This window comes from Passer montanus, unplaced genomic scaffold (assembly GCF_014805655.1).
Source record: "Passer montanus isolate IOZ18808 unplaced genomic scaffold, ASM1480565v1 scaffold45, whole genome shotgun sequence".
NCBI lineage: Eukaryota > Metazoa > Chordata > Aves > Passeriformes > Passeridae > Passer > Passer montanus.
In genome coordinates this window covers 6,615,353-6,635,368 of record NW_024369373.1, presented here as the reverse complement: position 1 = coordinate 6,635,368, position 20,016 = coordinate 6,615,353, and the positions used below count along the sequence as shown (strand labels likewise).

Sequence of the window (20,016 nt, the reverse complement as noted above, 5' to 3'; positions counted from 1 at the left end):
ACAACTATAGTGCTCCTTCCAATGTCTTTCAGAACAGCACAGAGCAGTCAGTGTATAATTTTTTGCCTGAGTTCTAACTGAAGCCAGGGTTTCATTCACGTGTTTTCAAAGTGAATGGAAAGGGCAAGTATGATTATTCTACAATGAACAAAGGTGAAGTATTTATTTATGCTGGCTGAAGTTTTCCATATTACCCTTTCATCCTTCTAGAAAATTTGAAGTTGAAAGGAGCTTTCAGAGAATTCAGAAATGCTGACTGCAGGAACCCATCACAGCACAATTATGTGCATTTTTCCAGGCCAGTTACTGAAGAAAAGAGTGCAGAGCAATTAGCACAAATCTGTATTCTTTGGCTAATCCCTGGTGGCAGTCAGATCACTGATTCTATCTGAATGTTTAAGAAGTTGAACCTTTGCTGGGAGTTACTACCTAGTTCTCTTCTGTTAGTATTTACTGAAATGTCTTTTTCCCTGAGTGTACTGGATGCAACTTTGGCTTCTCTTCTACTTGGGTGTTTGATGAGTTCACTTATCTTCATCTCCAAAGTTATTGATCATTGGGAGCTGCTGAGACTGGGGTCTGAGTAGTAACTTTTGCATGTGGATACATGCAGCACCTGCTGAGAGCTGCAGTGAGCTGGATAACACTAATCTCAGAAAACAATTGCATTCAAGTCATTCATTAGAGGGATTCATTAGAGAGATCCCATCTTGTGTCCTGGAAATGGAGCTGACTCTATGCCCCTGCTCCCAGTAGTGCTCTGAAGAGCAATTATTTCTGTGGCCTCTAGTGGGGATAGCCATGGATCCTGGGCTGCCACAAGAGCACACTTGGCTGAAGACAGATGGAAGTCATGTTCCCAGAGCTCCAAGGTTCACCTGTCGAGCCCTGAGGTTAAAAGCTGTGCAGGGCTTTTACAAAGGCTCAGCATCCTCAGAGAGAGGTGTATGTCACAATGCAGCTAATGCTTTCCCAGTAACAACAATGCATCTTATCAGATACAACATCATTTTGCCTGTGTGTCTCTTGATTTTTCTCTTGGAGAATTTTACCTTTTTGTGTTTCAGTTAAGTGGGTATTCCGTATTTTTTGTGCTGATCTGGGACAGGTTGCTCCCTGAGTTTTATGCCCATGTGGTAATGGGCCTGTTATTTTATTTCTCATTTGGGGAAGCCATGCCAGATGGATAATTCACAGAAAACAAGTGAAACATCCTTGGTCATTCAGGAATGTAAAAGCATTTCTTAGAAAATGAAGCAATTTATGTAATTGGGACCTTGTGGGGAATGAGATTTTACTGCATTCTTTCCAACAAGCACCATGCTTAAAAGCTCCTTATGAGGAAACAATGGCAGGTCAGGAAAAGTACAGCCTAAGGAGAGGAGACACGAGAGGAAGATTCAGATGCTGCAAAAGGACGACAGTCCATGAATTTGAATGAGCTTCACCAGGAAAGAGAAAGCTGGGACAGTTCAGGAGGAGAAAGCTCTTGTCCAAGTATAAATACCTGATGGGAGGGTGCAAGGAACATGGAGGCAGCCTCTCCTCACGGGGCTCCAGTAATGGGACAAGAGGCACTGGGCACAAACTGAAATGCCATTTAGACACAAGAAAATGGTTTTTGTTGCAAGGATGACAAAGCCCCAGAACAGGCTACCCAGAGGTTATGGAGTCTCCAACTACAGAGATTTTCAAGGACAGGACACGTCCTGAGCAACCTGCTGTAGGTGATCCCTGCTTGGGCAGAAGGGTTGGACTGGAGGGTCTGCAGAGACTCTGTCCTCTCACATTCCATGAATCTGTAATTTCTCCCCTATCTGTAGCTGAGCAGGCAGGATCTGTTAGTCACGCACACCTTTTGTAGTGAGGGTCACCTGCTCCAGGCTCCATTTATTCCATGTGACCTATTTCCTGGGCTTTTGTTTAGCTCCATCTTCACTGTGGGGCTTTCTTGTGCTGTCATTGCAGGGGCTTTCCCAAGCTGTGTGAGCAGGGTACAATGGGAACCCGAGGTACAAGTAATTAGAAACTGTAGGTTAGGGAATAGACCTGGGAAACACATCTGATTTTATATTACAGCCCAGCTGGTAAAGGTTTGTTAGAAGTAGCACAAACAGAAGGAAAAAAAATCAGGTGTTTTGCTGTTGGAATTACCAGCCTGAAGAGATGACTCAGTGTCAAAACCTACTTAAAATCTTCTTTCCCTAGTCATGGTTTTATCAATATCTCTTTTAATTATTTAGCATAGTATCAAATAATCCTTGGCTGAACATTTCTGATTCTGTTTGCATTTATCTGTTGATTTAACACCTTCCTGCTCACCCCTGCCTGGAGATGATGTTGAAATTCCAATCTTTCCCAGGGCAGTAGTGGTAGGAAGGTGAAGCACTTGTGGCTGGGGCCTGTGTGTGCTAATGCAGTGACAGTGCTAATGCTGCAGAGCTCACTTTTTAAGAGTCTCTAAAGAGTCCTGGTGACAGCTGCAGTTGAGATGAGTGATTAATAAACTGTGAGGGTGCAGAATTAAATATTCACCATCTCCACAGTGGCCTCTGAAAGAAGCTCTGGACATACATAAATAAACAGGTTTTACAAAGTAGTAAATTATGTCAAAGTAAAATTCTGCTCAGACTAAGTAATTTTGGGCTTGCTACTCTTCCTTCTGAATCTGGCATTTGAAAACAAATCTTTTATTTTGAAGAAAAGTAATGTTGTTCTGACTTGATATATCTTTAAAAGTCAGAAACAAGAATTTTTTTAGCTGTTAACTCTAGGGACAATGAAAACAAAACAAAAGGAAAGACAATATGGTAAAGAATTGTTTCTAGAATGTATCTTTCTGCTCCTTTGTCCACATCAAAATGATTTGCTGTATTCATTGTAAGAGAGAGTCAGTAATCATTTCTTGTTAGACTTCATGTCACCTGATGTGCTTGAAGTTAAGTGTGGTTAGTTGCTGTAATTAAAGAGCTGTTTTATGTGTCAGATGGTTCCATTTGGCAACCAATCAACCTCAGCTCTTCCATGCAGAACAGGGCACATCCTGGTGTAACTCCCCAGAACTGGTGGAAAGAATCCTGTTCTTTATTTCTGGATTTCCACCTACCTAAACCTGTTTCCAACATGTACCTTTAAAAATATGAAAAAATACTTCCAGTTTAGGCATTCTCCTCTTGAGCATAAACAGGCTGACCTTCCCTCAGATGGATTACTACAGTACAAGTAAGCTGAAATGTACCATTTATGTGTATTTACTATTTACACTTGAAAGCTAAACTCTTCCTTTTTAAAAATTAGGAAGCAAAGCAAGATCAAGTGATTTACCCCAGACCATACTGTCTAGTTCTATCTGAAGTAGGATTTTAACTTGAATTCCTGATTATAAACATAGTGCATTGGATTCTCTCATGACAAGAAACATCATTGTTTTGGGTGCTTGTCTGCAGCACAGAGAACTTCTCCTCTCATTTCTTCAGCCATGCCTGGCTCCAGGAGGAGACACTTCAAATCATCAAAAAGTGAGAGTCCTGATGGAGCTCCCAACAGGCTCAGCTCTAACAGATGCCCTTCTGGCCACACCATTTCTTATCCTGCAGCCTTTTTCTCAGCATGTCTGCCAATAGCTCAGCAACCCCTATGTGGCTGAGTAACATTCTAGCAGGAGGTCTGACTCCTTGTTTTGGTTGTTTGTTTGCTACAGGAGACACAACTGTTCGATGTGAGCAACTGGATATGCTTCAAGATTGGCTGTCTGAATTCAGAAAATCTACCTCCTCCTCCAGTACAGCCAATCCAGAGGAGCTGGTGGCTTTTGATGTACTCTGTGGAGATCTCAACTTTGATAACTGCTCCTCTGGTAAGACAAGGTTTGCCTTTTCCTGGTGTCTGCCAGTCCTGAAAATGAATAGAAATGTCCTTGATCCCTGTGGGTTATAGCAGTATATGACTATATAATAAATTATGACTGGCTTTTGCTAGGAAAACTTAATTGCTGCAGACACTTCTAAAATAGGTATGAGCTTTGAGTGTGAGCTACTCCCCTTGGCTCATGCCATGAGGTCTGTGGAATTATTAAGGCACAAAAAGCAATAATTTGTGACATGTGGTAGCAATAATGGGGACCCATCCAGTGGTTTAACTTTATTTGAATTAGGTAGACATAGTTCAACAGTTTTAGTTACTGATGAGAGACATGTATGGGATTTTTGTGGCAAAAAAGTAGTAAATTCATGCAGCTAAAAGTAATTTGGTAGTACATATATACAGACATAGGAGACTAATGCTGCAGAGAGAATTCAACTTTGGTGAATCAGTCTTGGAAAAAAAATTAACTGATGCTATGTACTTTTGAGTTTTTTTATTTTAAGAAATTTGGTTTTTTCTTTTAATTGGATGCTGAGGATACTAGAAAAAGAAATCCACAAAACCCTAATTAATGGGTGGTGAGCTCACAGAGATGGAAGCTTTTTCCAAACATGAATATTATGCTGTGTAACAGTTAAACTGCCAGTGTGGGGTGCAGAGTGGTGTGTCTGTGTAGCCTCTGTGCCTCCCTGCTCTGTCCAGCTCAGGCACCCAGCAGAGCTCCAGCTGGAGCTGGCACATGGATCAGAGGCTGGGCTGAGGGGCCACCACTGAAATGCTGCCACACAGAGAGCACGGGGCAGGCACAGGGAGGGCTCATCACAGGGACACTGCCCAGGGCAGCTCAGGCTGCAGCCAAATCCCACCCAAAGTGGGATTCAACAGTTCAGAGCAGGGTTTGTGGATGAACAGGTGAATTGGGCAACAGCACCCAGTGGATTCTGTAGTTTTTATAAATCTCAGGTAACTGAGGTAGGGAGCAACACCTGCACCAGAAGCAATTTTAACAAAAAGCACTGTCTGAGCTAAAAACCCCCAAACTGTTACCTCTAATCTCATTATTTGTATCAAACACATGAAATGGAGGATTTTAGCAAAGTTTGGTAGAAAGGACCAGCAGCCCAAACCCCAGCCCTTCTCTCACTCATTTCCAGCTCATATGTACAAACAGGAAATCCATCACAACTCAGAATGGTCCCAGTGCTGCCGTGCTCTCTCTGGTGAGGGGAGCAGTGAGTGGCAGTGACCACAGAACGCTGCAGGCAGACAAACACATCACAGGGTGCAGAATAATGCAGCAGAGGTGGGGAGGTTTTGAGGGAATACAGGAAGGGAATGGTCAGTAGCAGCTCTCCATCTGCCCAAGCTCCCCAAAGGCTGAGGAGCCGCAGCAGCGCCAGGCAAGGCAGAGCTGGGACACAAAGAGACACCTCTGCTGCCCTCTGACCATCTCACTTCCATCCTGTTGGCTGGATGCAGTGGCCTGCAGGCAAAGGTGTCCATCAAGGAAATAAACAAGCTGCTGCAAACGAAATGGGAGACTGGCCAGTCAGATCACAAACGGAGAGTGAATGGGCTCTGCAGCACGAGGAGAGAGAGATGGGAGTGAAGCTGTGAGGTAGAACATATGGTCAGCACTCTCCACCTGAGAAGTGTTGGCACTCTACCCAAGATCTTTCACAAGAAGCACAGAGCATAATTAATGTAATTCTGAGCTGTCTTTTGAATGACAAAGCAAAAATAACAATTTGCTTTTGCAAATAATAGCTGTAAACTACTGCTAAAGAGGATTGAAAAATGGGTTATAAAAATTAATTTTATCTTTGCTCTCTGTGATGCATATTTACATCACCCTCCCCTTTAAAATGCACCCAGCCTGGAAACTGGAATTAAGCTGGCTATTTTTTAATTTTTTTTCTTTCCATATGTACTGTAATGCAATGTTTTAAAGTTCTCTCCTCCCTTTTTATATTACTCATTGTTTTAGGGACATTTGCTAGCATTATAGGTTAATTGAGTATCTTAAGTTTTTTTAAAGCAATAATTAGCTTCCTGTAATTCTCTTTGTGATTTTCTGTATCCTTCCCCACTCCACAGACTGATACAGCAGCTAATTAATGTTTCAGTGAATACCAAGCTTCTATTCTTAGTTATATTGACAGTACAGTTTTCAAAGATCTTTAGGTCCATGAGTGACCTTATGCTTATGACAAATTTTCTGCAACTCAGTTTTCTCCTCCAGCTTTACAGAACATTATGGCAGCATTTGTACAGGGAATTCACACTTAGTGGGAATGTTATCAGAAAGTTCTTTGCTGTTATGTTGCTTTGGACTGACTTGTGTAAAAGTCTATTATGTTTTTAAACCTTTTAGAATAAGAAAAAAAAAGCCTTCCAATCAGATGGGCAAAGTTTTGTGTCATCAGTTGTGACTTGTCATGGTCAGACCCACAGCTGTAAATTAATATTTTTAAATCTATCTTGGTTTTGAGGGAGATTATGTAGATATATGATACAACAAGGGAAAACCCGGAGAAATGAAAAATGGCAAAGATTTAATCTTCTACTTTTCCATAAACATTAGACAAACCAATTGGCTGCTCTGAGAGAAAGAGCAATTCTCTGTGTTGCCCACGTGGCAGAACTTAGGGAAGGTCAGTCTTCCAATCATCTGCTACAAGTACAGGATTCCCTGAAAAATTAGTTTTTCAATCTTGCAGTTCTGAGGATGTTCTCAAGACTAAGAGCTGGGTGGGAAGATGTAATGAGACAGATGAACTGTCAGTCAGCTACACTAAAAACTCTGAATAACAAAATGGCAAATGAGCCGACAGCTGTGAGCACAGCACTGCTTCACTCCACCTTTGTGTTCAGCCAGAGATCAGCAGCTTCTTCCTTGGCAAGACCAGCATTTTACATGAGGAGATTTGATGGGATCCTTGGTGTGTGAGCTGGGCTCTAAGAGACACAGCTCACAGTTCAGAGTTTTGGTTTGGACTTTATTTCCCATTTTCACACGTGCTCTTGGCATAGACAGTGACAAATACACAACAGCAGCAGCAGCGGCAGCTCCAAATTCAGGTGAATATTCTCCCAAGAGAGAGCCTTCAAGTATTGCTAAGATGTTTCAGCCTTGTAAAAGCTGTAAATGCTGTGAGGAAGTTTTCAGGAGCTGTTTGCGGTTTCTTTGCCATTTAACAGTGGAATTGTAGCTGTTGGCACTTTCAGGTTCCAGTTTCTTTCCCAGCTATGGTGATTGTGCTGATAAGCAGCACTCACAGAACTGGAACCTGCTGGTTTGCTCAGGGTCTGAAATGCTGGTGTGTGCAGTTTTGTGGGATTTCTTACCAAATGATCCTTGGAGCTTGATGTGCTGTATGCTTTCAATGCAAGGAGCACAGTAGCAAGTAGGAAGAATTTAATTTAAAGTTTGATAGTCATGCTGATTATGTTCAGAATGGCTTTAATGCTGTAGATAACATCCCAAGCAAATTATCAATTGCCTGTCCTTTCTCTGATCTGTTATAGCTTGGAAAACATTCCGTCAGTGAATTTTTCTGAAGCAAAGAAAGCACAAGGCTTTATCTTCAAATTTACTGAGATGTGTGAATATGCCCACAAACAGGCATTGCCTTTGCCATTGGGAAGCCAGCCCAGCTCTCCTCTGGGTGTTTTATCTCAAAAAGAATTTTGTACTGTGTAAGCAAACAATGGCAGTGGCAGAGGGGGGAGATGCACTGAAAAACTTTCACTTTAGCTTAGAGCTGAAAACTACCAAAAATATCTTCCACTGAAAAGACTTTTTAAGAAAGCACAGGAAAGCATTGTTAATAGCAAGCATTTGCTGGAATTTCTGACAGAGGCAAGATCCTGCTGTGCAGTAAAGCTGTGGCTGAAGTGACTCAAATCAAACTTTTGTATTTAGGATTCTCCTGCTGAGGGAAAATGAGGGTTTGGTGTTGCTCTTGTGGCAGAACACAGAGCTGTGCACAGGTTCACAAACAGGAGCTGATGTGCCTTTTCCTGGGTTGTTTTTTCCTTGCAGAGGACAAGCTGGAGCAACAGCACTCTCTGTTTACACACTACAAAGACCCGTGTCGAGTTGGTCCTGGGGAGGATAAGCCTTGGGCAATCGGTAAGGCTTCTCCAGCTCCCAGTGTGGGAACACCTCCCTTCTGCCACCCACAGCCTGCCCTAAGCAGCAGCTGCTTCAGCTGACCAGCAGTAAGAGTTTGGTGGAGGACAAATATTTATAAGGGGTATTTCTATGCCATAAATTTTATAGACCTTAACAATACCTTGTGGAATGATAATTAAGCACCAAACAGAGATCTTGAACTGCTTTCCACATTCTAGATGTCATGCATCAAGCTACCTGAATGCCTTCCCCAAATATTCTACCTTTAAAATAATCTCTAGATTACTTGGAGGGGAAGGCAGCCAATTCGTTGTTTCTGTACTTTGTGCATGCAGTGAAAGCCTGCAGCTTCTGCTCAGTGTTCCATTTGGTGCTCAGTAAATACTGCCAGTGAGGATGTAACAAAGCAAATCAACTCCATGAACTTGTAAGATTTGTATTACAAAAGATTTCCTGGAACTCTGAGTTATTAATACCTGGTGAGACTCAGTTGAACTCGCTGAAATTTTAGAACAGGAATTAATACTTTCTCCAGAGGGGCTTTAATAACTGTGAAGATACTAAAGTTAAGTAGAACTTTTTAATAATGAGGCTTTACTCTGTGGTAGGAGAAAGTCATTAGAGTCATGGGGGCTGAGAAAGTGGAAGTGTGGAGACAGCTGCAAGGTGTCAGGTAGTAGGGAGGTCCAGAGAGAGAAGTGAACACACTGCTCTCAGAGCAGTCCCCTCTCCATCACACACCTGTGCCTCTGCAGGCTTCCCAAGAGGCACATCCCAGGAGCTGGGACACTCACATCTCCCTTTCTGTTCACAGGTACCCTGTTGGATCCTGAAGGATTGTATGATGAAGAAGTGTGCACCCCAGATAACCTACAGAAGTATGCAATTCCTAACTTTCCACATGTTTTAGACAGTTCTGTATAAAGCAAGTTCATTTCTTGCTGTTTAACATTTCAGATGTTCAGACTGAGAGGTATTTTTTGGACTGAAAACAAAACAAATAACCTAATTTTTACCCAAGGGTGTTTGCGGAAGAGGCTAAAGGGGGCAGGAAAAGGGCTGGGTCTCCAAGTCAGATGGGGTTGGCTTCAGTGGGTAAAAAGATGAGAGAGCTGCAGGCAGTGTCTGTCTGTCCCCAGAGCTGGTCTTACCTGGGCAGGCCCATAGCACAAGAAACTCCTAGCATTCCCAAAAAGAGTGCATGGACAGCTTGTCTGAAATCTCTGCAGGCAGCCAGTTCTGAGGTCACAGCACTGCAAAGGGCAGCAAAAAGAAAATCTAGTTTTCCTCAAACAAAAACCCCACAAAGTTTAAAACACCACCCCCAGCCCAACAACCACTGAGTTACCCATTCACTGCAGAGCTCAATACACCTAAAACACCAGCTCACAAATACAGAGAGGAATTAAACTGCACAGCACACAGAACTAAAAATATGGCTCAGGATCTTCCAGTGGTACTACTGCAGCTTCACCTCTAAAGAGTGTTTGACACTGAGAAACAGCTGCCTGTGGTTTGAGCTAGGGGAGTTACAAGAAATACAAAAAAATCTTAATTAACATAAGTCTTAAGATAAATTTCTTGAATACCTGTGTGTTAAATAATATACCAGTGGAGAGAAATTTATAAGCTTTGTACATTGTAGAGCAGCACTTAATGAATGTGACAATCCTTTTGTCACCTTCTCTACCATGAAGGCAAGTTTACTGTGCTAAATAAATACCTCAGCATCATGACTAATAAAAGATGTTCTACCTATGCATTACCAAAATATACTACAGAGGTAAAGTTATTTAAATTAAGAAGTCAGTCCAGATGTTTCTGTTGACACACATAATAGAAATGGTACATTATAGGAAGTTGATGTAATTCTCACCAAGCACAGTACACTTCATGGCATAGATGGACACTTCATTGAATGCATTGAGGCCACACCCTGAAGGTTTCTTTCTAAAGAAATTAAATTCTAGGCATCAGGTTTGGCTTTAGTTTACATCCAAAATAAAAAAAATTTACAGCAAATCCTACTTTGCTCATTTGAGAGATCACAAAATTTCCAGACATTTCTATTCACACATGAAAAACATAACTTTAGTACATGTGAAAGGGATTTCTGGAAAGCAAAAATAAGGTAATTTGGCTCTACAATCAAGTTTGCTAATGCAAATCTGTATGTGGGTGTAACATTATATTTTATGCCTCCAAGAGCAGGTTTGGAGCATTTAAAAAAACAAAACAAAACACCAAAACAAAACCTAAACACTTCATCCCCTAAGAAAACCAAACCAAACCAAAACCCTGTGTTTTAAAGTGGCCTCTTCAGACAATGTGTCACAAAATTCCTTTTGGGGTATTATGTTTTATTCCCTGAAGAGTTACTTGTATTCAGCAATTATGTTCCTCTGACAAATACATGACTGATTAAATAGAGAGCCATCAAATAATCAATAACAAATTAAGAATATTACTTCTGCTACCTCTGGGCATGCACAGCACCTCTGGCTGTGACAAATGAAAAATAGCCCTGAGTGCTGGGAGCAGAATATACATAAGGCTTCTTGCCTGCTAAGTTGGCTTTCAATTTTCTGCAATATGTTATAGTTCTTTTGCACTGATGAAATAACCCTCCATGGGACTGTAAATCCCCCTGGCTCTTTCTGCAGCTCTGCAGGGGACAGGCTCTGCATGTGTGCATTCTGTGGAGGTGCTCATGTATTGCAGAGCCATGGTTTCCATGAGAGGCTGAGGGAGCCTGTCCTGCTGTCTCTGCAAAGGACTGGCAAACAGGGGATTTGCAAGGAAATTCCATGAAATTTAAAGCAATTAATGGAATCTGGGCTTTAAAGACATTTAAATGTCAAATAGCACAGTGGCTGGGGGGCACTATCTAGCTAACAAATATTGTTCACATACACAGCAAAGCAGGGTACTGCCTAGAATTGATCCATTCTCAAATTTTTCCATAATAAACCTTGATAAAGCTATACAGACATTTAAATTGGCAATGTCAGCTATCCAGAGAATTATTTCTTCATCAGCACTCTTCTCTAGTTTATAAATAAAATTAAGTAAAATTACTAAAATAAATAGGCCATAAAAGCAGCAGAACAACTCGTTCTTAGCCATGTCTTTTGTGTTAAGCACAGTGTACGTAAAACATCAGACTAGAACAGACCTGGTACAAGTAATGAGCAAGTTATTTATAATTATCAAACAATTAATTAGTGAGATGCAACAACCTGGGCCCTGCCACAGTCCTGGAAGACGCACAAGCTTCTGCTCAGAAAGTCTTCAAGAAATGCACACAAATAATCCCATCTCACAGAGTTAATTGTCATCTTTAAGTTAAGCCCTGGAATAAAGCCAGTTTTATCTCTGAACCCTGACCAGAGGCAGGCCTAGGAGAGCACATTGCAGCACAGCTAAGAAAAAATTTAAATGCAATTTTTTCCAATCTCCTCTGCTGGACAGGGGCTCACAGTGCTGGGCTAAAGGCTTCAGTACCAGTGAGAAAAGTCTTCCCTAGCTCAGGTGCTCCTGGCCAGAATGAGAGCTGCTCCCTGGAGGTTTGGGATCAGGGAGTTCTGCTTTAGGGCTCCCTTGCAGTCACTGCTCTTGGTGCTCCTTCACTGCAGCTGGGTCAGCACCACACAACCAAGAACAGGGATGGGGCTTTCACACTCCAGCTCTGGGGTATTTGGGACTGAAACCCTGTCAGGGAAAAACAAAGTGCCAATTATTTCATCCTCCCTTTCTTTGTATCCTAAGAATCAAGACAGTTACTCTGATAAAATTGGTTTAGTTGTGCTCAGTCATGATTAGAAATGTTCCCTCCAATGGTCAGGGTTTGCCTGTCAGCATGGCTGTCCTGTACTTGTGTCAGCTTCCCGGAGAGACAAACAGCAAACCCCTGTGCTCAGAGAGGGGCAAGTTCTCAGCAGCAGCACATGCATACACATTTACAATTTGCTTCCCACATGTATTTGAAATTAATATCTCCCTTCAACGAGCACTTGTGCAGTTAGGTGAATACCCAGCACTCACAGACTTTTTAAAAGACAACTGAAGCTGAAACAAATTCATGTCTTAAACTAATGCAAATAAGATTTTTTTGCAGTAGTGCTGCAGAGCTAATCAGCAGTTTCTTCTGTTTTGTTACTTAATTAGCTTTGCCAAATATAAATACAATTTTTGAAAGAGGTCAGTACCATCAAAGAGCTTGCTTCCTTGAACCTAGAAAAACAATCTAAGGAAGTGAATCATTTGCAAGAGCTCTTTGGAGAATCAAAATGGGGTGCAGACAATAAACTAATTTAATGTGAGTTATGATTAAAAAAAGCAACACATAAAAGAAAGTTTACTTTCATAAACTGATTACAATAAGCTCTAAGAACCTTCAATACCTCCATAAGTCCAAAGGGGAGTTAAGTTTTGATAAAATGACTACATGATCAGTTTGTCATTGTTATCTGCTGCAGTACATAAAGTGCACCTCAAAAGTACCAACTGACCCAAACTTAGAGATTATTACACTACTGAGACCTAATCAGCTGTAGCCAGTGCTGGGTCCCCTCTGCCACCATTCAGGTCCTTCCAAAATCCCAAAATCTGACAAAGCAACCCTCTGAACCTCACACATTAAAACATACCACGAGTGCTTGTCCCTTGTTTTTCCTCCATTCTGTACTCCCACATGTGTGCATTAAAACCTCCTGAACCCAGTCCCAAAAAACCCATCCAAGTCAAGTCTTAAAAACCAGGTGATCAAAAAGATCTTTTCTCCAAGGTGAAATTAGGCTTTGTGCCTGCTGGGACCCAAGTACATGGCTCAGTGTTTCTCCTGCAGGAGTTGATGATGCAGCTTAATGGCAAAATCAGCTCTAGCAAGGGAAACCACAGAACCCTGAGCTCAGGTTAGGGCAGGTGAGTAAAGCAAGGAGATTTTGAGGAGGTGGTTTTGAAAGTTTGTGTTTTAAGGCAGATTCAGCAAAACCACAGCCTGAGCAGCCCCTGTCAGTGAGGGCTGTGCCACTCACCTGTGCTGGACTTGATGTCACCTGGGCACAAACCCTGGCACGGGTGGGTCCAGTCTGGCTTTGCTCGCACAGCTGGGCTGCTCCCCTTGCTGCTCCTTGGGCAGCTTTTAAATAGAACACAGGAGGGTAAAACAAGTTTCCCTCAAAATCCAACACGACAGCAAACCAGCACAGAGGAGCACAGGATTACTGTAAAAACAGTGACAGGGACCCTTGTAGGGTATGTGGTCCAAGGTCACGTTCAAAGCTGGGCTCAGTTCAAAGTTAGATTGAGTTGCTCAGGGCTTTAATAGTCTTCTGCTTAAAACCTACAGGTAATGTTTAAGCACCCAAAATAAGTATTTTAATGGGAGAGCAGCATCTTATTTCCTTGAACACAAGACTGGTACCTAGAAAACCAATTCTCAGTTTTGAGTGGTTCTGTATGTGGCCTTGAGCTAGGTAATCTCCCTGCAGGGTGGGGGCAGTGCTAACACACCTGCTGAGTGACTCCTGCATGTGGAGGAGTTTGCAGTGTCACAGACAGGAATCAAGCAAATTAGGCTGTCATTTCTAGTGAAGGAAGAGCTTGGGATCCAAGACAGTAATCTGATGCTGAAACCTGCTCAAAAGCACCCACCATGTGCCCAGATGTGTGTTCCTGCAAACCAGTCCTCACCCATACCTGTCTGTAAGGCTGGGTGCTGTAATTTCAGGAGCTGGTCTCATCAGAATGGAGAGGTTTGCATCAAAGTGCTCAGGTTTGTAAAAACAATCCAGGAAACAACTTCCTCCTCTGCCACTTTCAGCAGAGGGGCTCTGAGCTGCCTCACAGCACTGATAGCAGGCTCCCCTCTCAGTTTTGTGCTCCTGGCTCCAAGGGAGCTCCAGGACAGCACCAGTAATACCAAGCCTGCCACGGGGCTTTAAGAGCACTGTCAGCAGTTAGAGCAGCCTCATACTGGAAATCACATTTGGAAAAAGATGTGCTTTACAGGTTTAACAGTCCTTTGGGACTGGGGTTATCCTTACCAGGGATCTGGAGAGAACCCTGGGTAAGGCGTAAATGGCCAGAATGAGCAAGCATTTAAAATTAAAACTTGCTTTGTTTGTTTTTTTTCATGAACCAGGGTGCTGGAAAGTGAAGAAGGGAGGAAAGGATACTTAGTCTATCCCACCAGCAAGAACCATGGTTCCAGTCAGAAGGGGAGGAAGGCATCACTGAAGGGAAACGGGAGGAGGATTGACTATATGCTCTACACTGAAGAAGGTCTCTACCTGGAATGGAAAGTGGTGAGTTTCAGAGCTGCCAAAAAGGCTGTAACTTGCACAACACACTTCTCTGAATGGCACTGCAGCCTGTTCTGCTTGGATTAACACGCACCCATACTCCTGGGAGGACCTGCATGCAGGTACCATGTTTGTAAAGGTACTACATTACAAAGTAGAGTTTGAAAATTCCAGCAGCAGCACCGGTAGATGTACTGCTCCTCTAAAACAACCAACCAACCAACCAACCTTGATTTCACTCCTTTTAAGCTTTTGCCTACCTGTTTTGCCTGATGCTTTTCCTGTGCCTGCAATCTGAATATTTTTTAATGCTTTCAAGTGTCTGGATGTTCTTTTATGCCTATATAAACCTACCTAAGTTGCAATTCTGCAACAATTCTGTGTAGGCAGAAGATGACATGAGGGAGTACCCAGAGAGAGAACTTGTAGGGTGCAGTCTGCTTTCTAGTGTAGGGCGTTGCCTTACAGAGTTCCATGATGAAAACAAGAAGCCTATCCACTATATTTAATAATATATTTAACATTAATAATAAATATAATATCCTCTGTATTTACCATATCCTGCACATGGATCACCCACTGCAGCACTGCAGATGAGTCTGTCTGGAACAACAGAGATGTTGCTGTAAAAGGAAAGAAGAGGTACAACAGATTTCATCCAGAGCAGCTCAGCTGCACGAGTGGCTCACCTCACCCTCTGCAGCACACTGCCATGCCCCCAGTGGCAGCTCCCCTCAGCCCAGCCAAACCAGGCTGGCCCACACCTCTATAACACACTAAGGTAGTTCAAAGAGACCGAGTTCTGATGTGTGGAATGACAGACTGATTTTTCAGCTCCTTATCTTACTTTTGTTCTCCTTCTGCAGGAAGTGGAGGAGTTCAGCTTTATCACCCAGCTGGCAGGCATGACTGACCACCTTCCAGTAGCAATGCGTCTCGTGGTGTCTACGGGAGAGGATGACCCTTAAAACTGACCAGCTCTGAGAGGTTAAAAGAGGGAAACACGAATGATATTTCAAAAATATCAGAGGATAAGAATGAACTATTCTGGTGCCACGTTAGGAAAGATGACCAGACCTGACCTGGGCTACTCCCAGAAAGTACTAACAATGTGGATCTAAAAAGGGAATAAATGGAAGGGGCTGTGGCCAAAAGCCACTGTCACAAGTGGCTCAGGCAACAGGGCAGGCCTGTACTACAATGCTTTCACTGTGGACCGAACGGAACCAAGATGGAAGTCCTAATTCCTTCTGAACCAGTGCCATTCTTACTAAAACATGTTTTTATACTAATATATAGCACAATTTAGTTTGTACTTAGTCTGTGAGTTAGTGCTGCTCAATGGTTTTTTGCATCATTTCTTTGTCTAACTACGAAGCCGCAGCTTGTTCTCTTTCTTTAGCCTGTGACAGTTGTAGTCGTGCTCGCAGCAGCCGCATGCGCCCGCACTGCATGCACCGGGAGGAACCGGGCAGAGAAACCTGGCAGCAGGGAAGGGAGGGCACAACCAGGCCCAGCCAAAGCCTCCTGGGACTGGAAACCCTTCTGTCATACAGGTAGACCTTAAACCAAACAACTCTCTTCAATTAGCCGACCAGTATCTTCCTGTCTGATTTAAGGATAATTAAGATTTGGAATTGAGACTTCAAGAACGCAGTCCCACCCTTATTCCAGCTGTGTTCCCACTGAAATTATGAACTCTTTTGTCTGAATGATGACTCCAGAATCAGGCCTTCAGCTTTTCAATTCCCTTAAGAAGAAGTAGTTTCCCTGTAATGTCTTTTCTTTCCCATGTGTGGGACAGTTCTGAATTATGGTATGGGATATGTATGTTACAGTAGAGTGAATAGATTCCTGTAGTAGCATTGGTAACACCAGAGCCAACATTCTGCCTTAGCTAGAAAGGGTAAGTGGGAAATGAATTGTAAAATGCATGCTAGATATAGAGTAAAAATAAACATAAGTGACATTTGGGGGGGAAAAGCTGTAGAACAGTGAATGACTGATAAGGCAGAATAACCTGACCATTTTCTAAAGGAATCAGTACACTTAAAGGGGAAGTGGAACGGGGCCAGAAGGAGAGTAGAGAATAGAACTGTGACTCTTGGCCTTAGGAAACTGCTTCCCAGGAACAGAGGCTGCTTTGATGTCTGTGAGACATGATTCTCCATTTGTTATGCACCCACAGACTTGAATGGGGGTCTTGCCACCTGAATCATAGTTCTTTCCATTAAGCTCTTCAAATGTGGGGCTCCCCTCTGCCATCTTGTCCCCATGACCTGACCTACCCAGCCTCTGTAACCTTAACAAAAATAATGAAAACCTGAGAATCAGGTCCATAATTAGACTTGGCATTTTTTTAGGGATTTAATTTCAGAGGGTTTGTGTTGTTGGGAGAACAATTGGACCCCTTCTGTTTTCACCCTCACTTAGTTTCTTCTGCCTATTTCCTGTTCTAGTTTAGTTTTATTTCCTCTTGCATTACAAATCCCCTGTGTTACGAAGAGTTAACCCAATATTAGATGTACTCCATTAAGTAACCTGTTTTAGTTATGCTGCCCACAGACTCCTGAGGATGCTCTTGTTTTGGTTTAGTTTACACTTGCTGTGAATCAGCTTGAGCTAAATCAGAATAGATCTAAATTAGAAATCTCAGTCTGCACAGCTTCTGGTACTTGCTTAGTTAGCTACAGTAAACAACAGAACTTGTACTTAGATCTGATTTTGCAAATAGCAAAACTTGTAGTAGTCATGAGAGTACAGGACTAACAGTATTGGCTGATTCCAAGGAGGCAGCAAGGCCACTGCTCACACTCTCCCTCTGCACCTGGTCTTGACACATTTTATGCCTCGTTTTCCAGCCCTGGGGTTCCTTCAGCAGAGACTGCCTCTTAAAAGTGTACTGTGCCAAACCGTGGGGTAGTCTGAAGTGTAACCCGTGGGGACTCAAAAATGGAACCAGACTCAGTTCCCCTTTTTATAAAATTAGGAATTCAAGTTTACAGAATCAGAGACTTTAGTGTACTACCCCAGTGCACCACCAGTTTCCCACTTTGTATGTCTGTCTTTATACAGAGGGTGCACGTATGTGCAATGTGTTTTTCGGGTTTCTTATTGCTCCAGTCAATTCAGAAGAACTTGTACCCAAACCAATGCTTTTTAATCCTGTTTTCTACCTTGCTTGTATTTTATTAATATTTTTTAAAAAACCCAAACAGTACCAGTAGCAATTTGTGTGCTGTCCAGCAGATATTTCTCAGTAGTAAGACTAACTACAAGGTACAGTATTTTTAATAGTTTTCCTAACAATGTAAATTAAAATTTGATATCAATTTCACCAAGTATCAGTTGCAGGAGCTGAATTTGACACTGTGTGGGATACAAACATAAAACTACTGCCAAACAATGTTACATTATTTACTAACTAACATGGTCTAAATTACTTTAAAATTTGTTCTGTGACTTTGTGCTGACTGAAAAATCAGCCACTTTCATCAACTTTTTGAGATATGCTAAGAAATGTTTTTTTCAAATTTGAAGCAAACTGTTTTAGATTTTGATGTTCCTAGTTCCTCAGTGCTCAAGAACTGGCTAGTTGTAAAATGTTCTCTCACACAATGCACACACATTTAACCAGTTAAGTAGCTCTAATTTACTGTCTTGGGGATGTGGCTTTGCAAGGGAGTGATGCTGGGAGGTTCAGCATTGTGGCACCACTGTGCAGAGGCTCCTGGGTTTTTGCATTGACCCTGTGCCTTCTGCTGCCTTGGCAATGCTTGCAGGGGTCAGAGAGTGTCTGTAGCAGTGAGCTGGAATGAACAGTTCCCCTTCCACCACAGTGACCTCCAGGAGAAAAAGGAGTTTTTCCTGCACCACTCCAGCCACCACAGTTCCATCCAACACCCCACAGAGTCCACTCAGACAATGCCTGTCCTGGCACGATATCAACCATCACAGGCCTTAGGCAGACACTATAGAATAAAATATTTGCATTAAAAAAAGGGGGGGGGTAAAGAGACCACACCCATGAGACCAAACCCTGGAAAGCTTTTTCAGATGTCAATCCTACTTTGCTTATGGATAGCATGACCCAATTTATAAGTAGACTATTATAAGAAATCACGTTAAGCTTACTCTATGCTTATCCCACTTGGTACTGGGATTTCAGGCTTCTTCAAGAAGTGACTGATAAGACTGTGCTTGGTTTATTACCTGCCCCTCACCAGGGATACTGCAGATGAAGTGTCATCTTTTTATAAAAGCTAGGTAACATCTCCTGTTTCTCATGTTCAGTTTGCATTTTACAACAGCACTTCTAGAACAGGTGAACTAAAGGCTCAAAGAGGACAGTTGAAAACCAAGCATTTTCAGGAGTTTTGAAGGTGTCAGGTCCTGACAAAGTTGGTAAATTTAGATCACTTCAAAAACACACCCTAGAGATGGAACCACTGAGCCCAGGGAGGTGCACCCAGCCTCATGCTGGGGGAAAAGGCATTTGATTCATTCAGTGGTGCCCAGATTTACTCCATCCCAGCCTGGACACTTGGTAGAAGCTGCCTAAAGCCCCCAAACAGAAACTGCCAGAGCCTGGCTCCAGGAGAAGCCTGCAGCCCGAGGTGGTGTGTCCTGCTGGCTGCAGAAGGAGCTCACCTGCCTTGTCCCAGTATCATGAGTTTGATCCCAGAAACACTCTCAGTGAGTCTGGCTAGACCCTCAGGCATTCTTGTTGGGTAAGACAGTGAGATTTAAGGAACATACAATTCCAATAAGGGGTTTTTTAAATGGCATTTGTTTGGTGGTCAGATGTCCCCAGTTTGGTGTGTGAGCTACCCTGGTTCACACAGCAGCACAGCAGTGTCAGCACATATCATCAGCTCAGAAATGAAACAGTTTTGCCTCCTCCTGGCACCACAGGATGAGGACAGAAATACAATTCAAGCACTTTGAAAACCTCCCAATTTTATCCATTACAAGGGTCAAATTGTTACTGAAGGTCTCACTTTTCCATGCCATTTTGTTTTAAATATAATCTTGATGCTTTTAAAGACTTGTATTATTGCTGAGGTTTAGAAGTCCTGTAATAAGAATAACCTTTTTTATTTCAATGATTTTTCGGTATTGTATCCTTCTGGAACCTAATGTTTTTATATGGTAAGCACACACCTTCTGACATTTTGTTATAAATGTATTAAAAAAAGGAAAAATTTAAATATTTTCATTGGTTTCTTTACCTGCAAGAAAACCACAATCACAGACCTGATAAAAACAAGGTATTTTAAACAATATGGAGGGGTTTTTGTCTTTTACTGGTGCTGAAAGGAATAACTGGTTGATGCAAACAAGATAATAAAATTTCAAGGCTCAAATGATTCTTTGCTGTCACTTTCTCTGGTTTTGTGATGTGGAGTCTGATGTCACCAACACAGATCTGACTCCAAAGCACAGTCTGGTGGGTGGGTCAAGTACAGCTCACTGTGCTACACCTGCTGTAGTGAACCTGCAGAAAACACAGGATGAAAGAAATGAGTCCTTTTAACTCCCCCTCCACTGCCCCCCAGAGCCCCTGAGCAGTTTTCCAGGGGTGCAGCCTTCCTGCAGAGCATTCCCATGCATCTCACAGCCTGTCCCTGCTTTAGGGACAAAGCTCTGCCCAGACTGCAGAACAGGGCAGGCTGCAGGAGCACAGCTGAGAACCACAACAGTGACCTG

At 42.6% G+C, this 20,016-nt stretch overlaps 1 protein-coding gene across 1 annotated transcript in view; it reads left to right on the top strand.

Moving 5' to 3' along the window:
- Positions 1–19,673, top strand: part of SMPD3 (sphingomyelin phosphodiesterase 3) — a 103,472-nt gene extending 83,799 nt beyond the window's left edge. Inside the window, exons 4-8 of the mRNA XM_039721502.1 lie at positions 3,701–3,856; positions 7,910–7,999; positions 8,817–8,880; positions 14,148–14,310; positions 15,174–19,673. Of these exons, the coding sequence (XP_039577436.1) occupies positions 3,701–3,856; positions 7,910–7,999; positions 8,817–8,880; positions 14,148–14,310; positions 15,174–15,275 (575 nt within the window). The 3' untranslated portion in view covers positions 15,276–19,673. The remainder of the gene's footprint in view (positions 1–3,700; positions 3,857–7,909; positions 8,000–8,816; positions 8,881–14,147; positions 14,311–15,173) is intronic.
- The last annotated feature ends 343 nt before the right edge of the window (positions 19,674–20,016 follow it).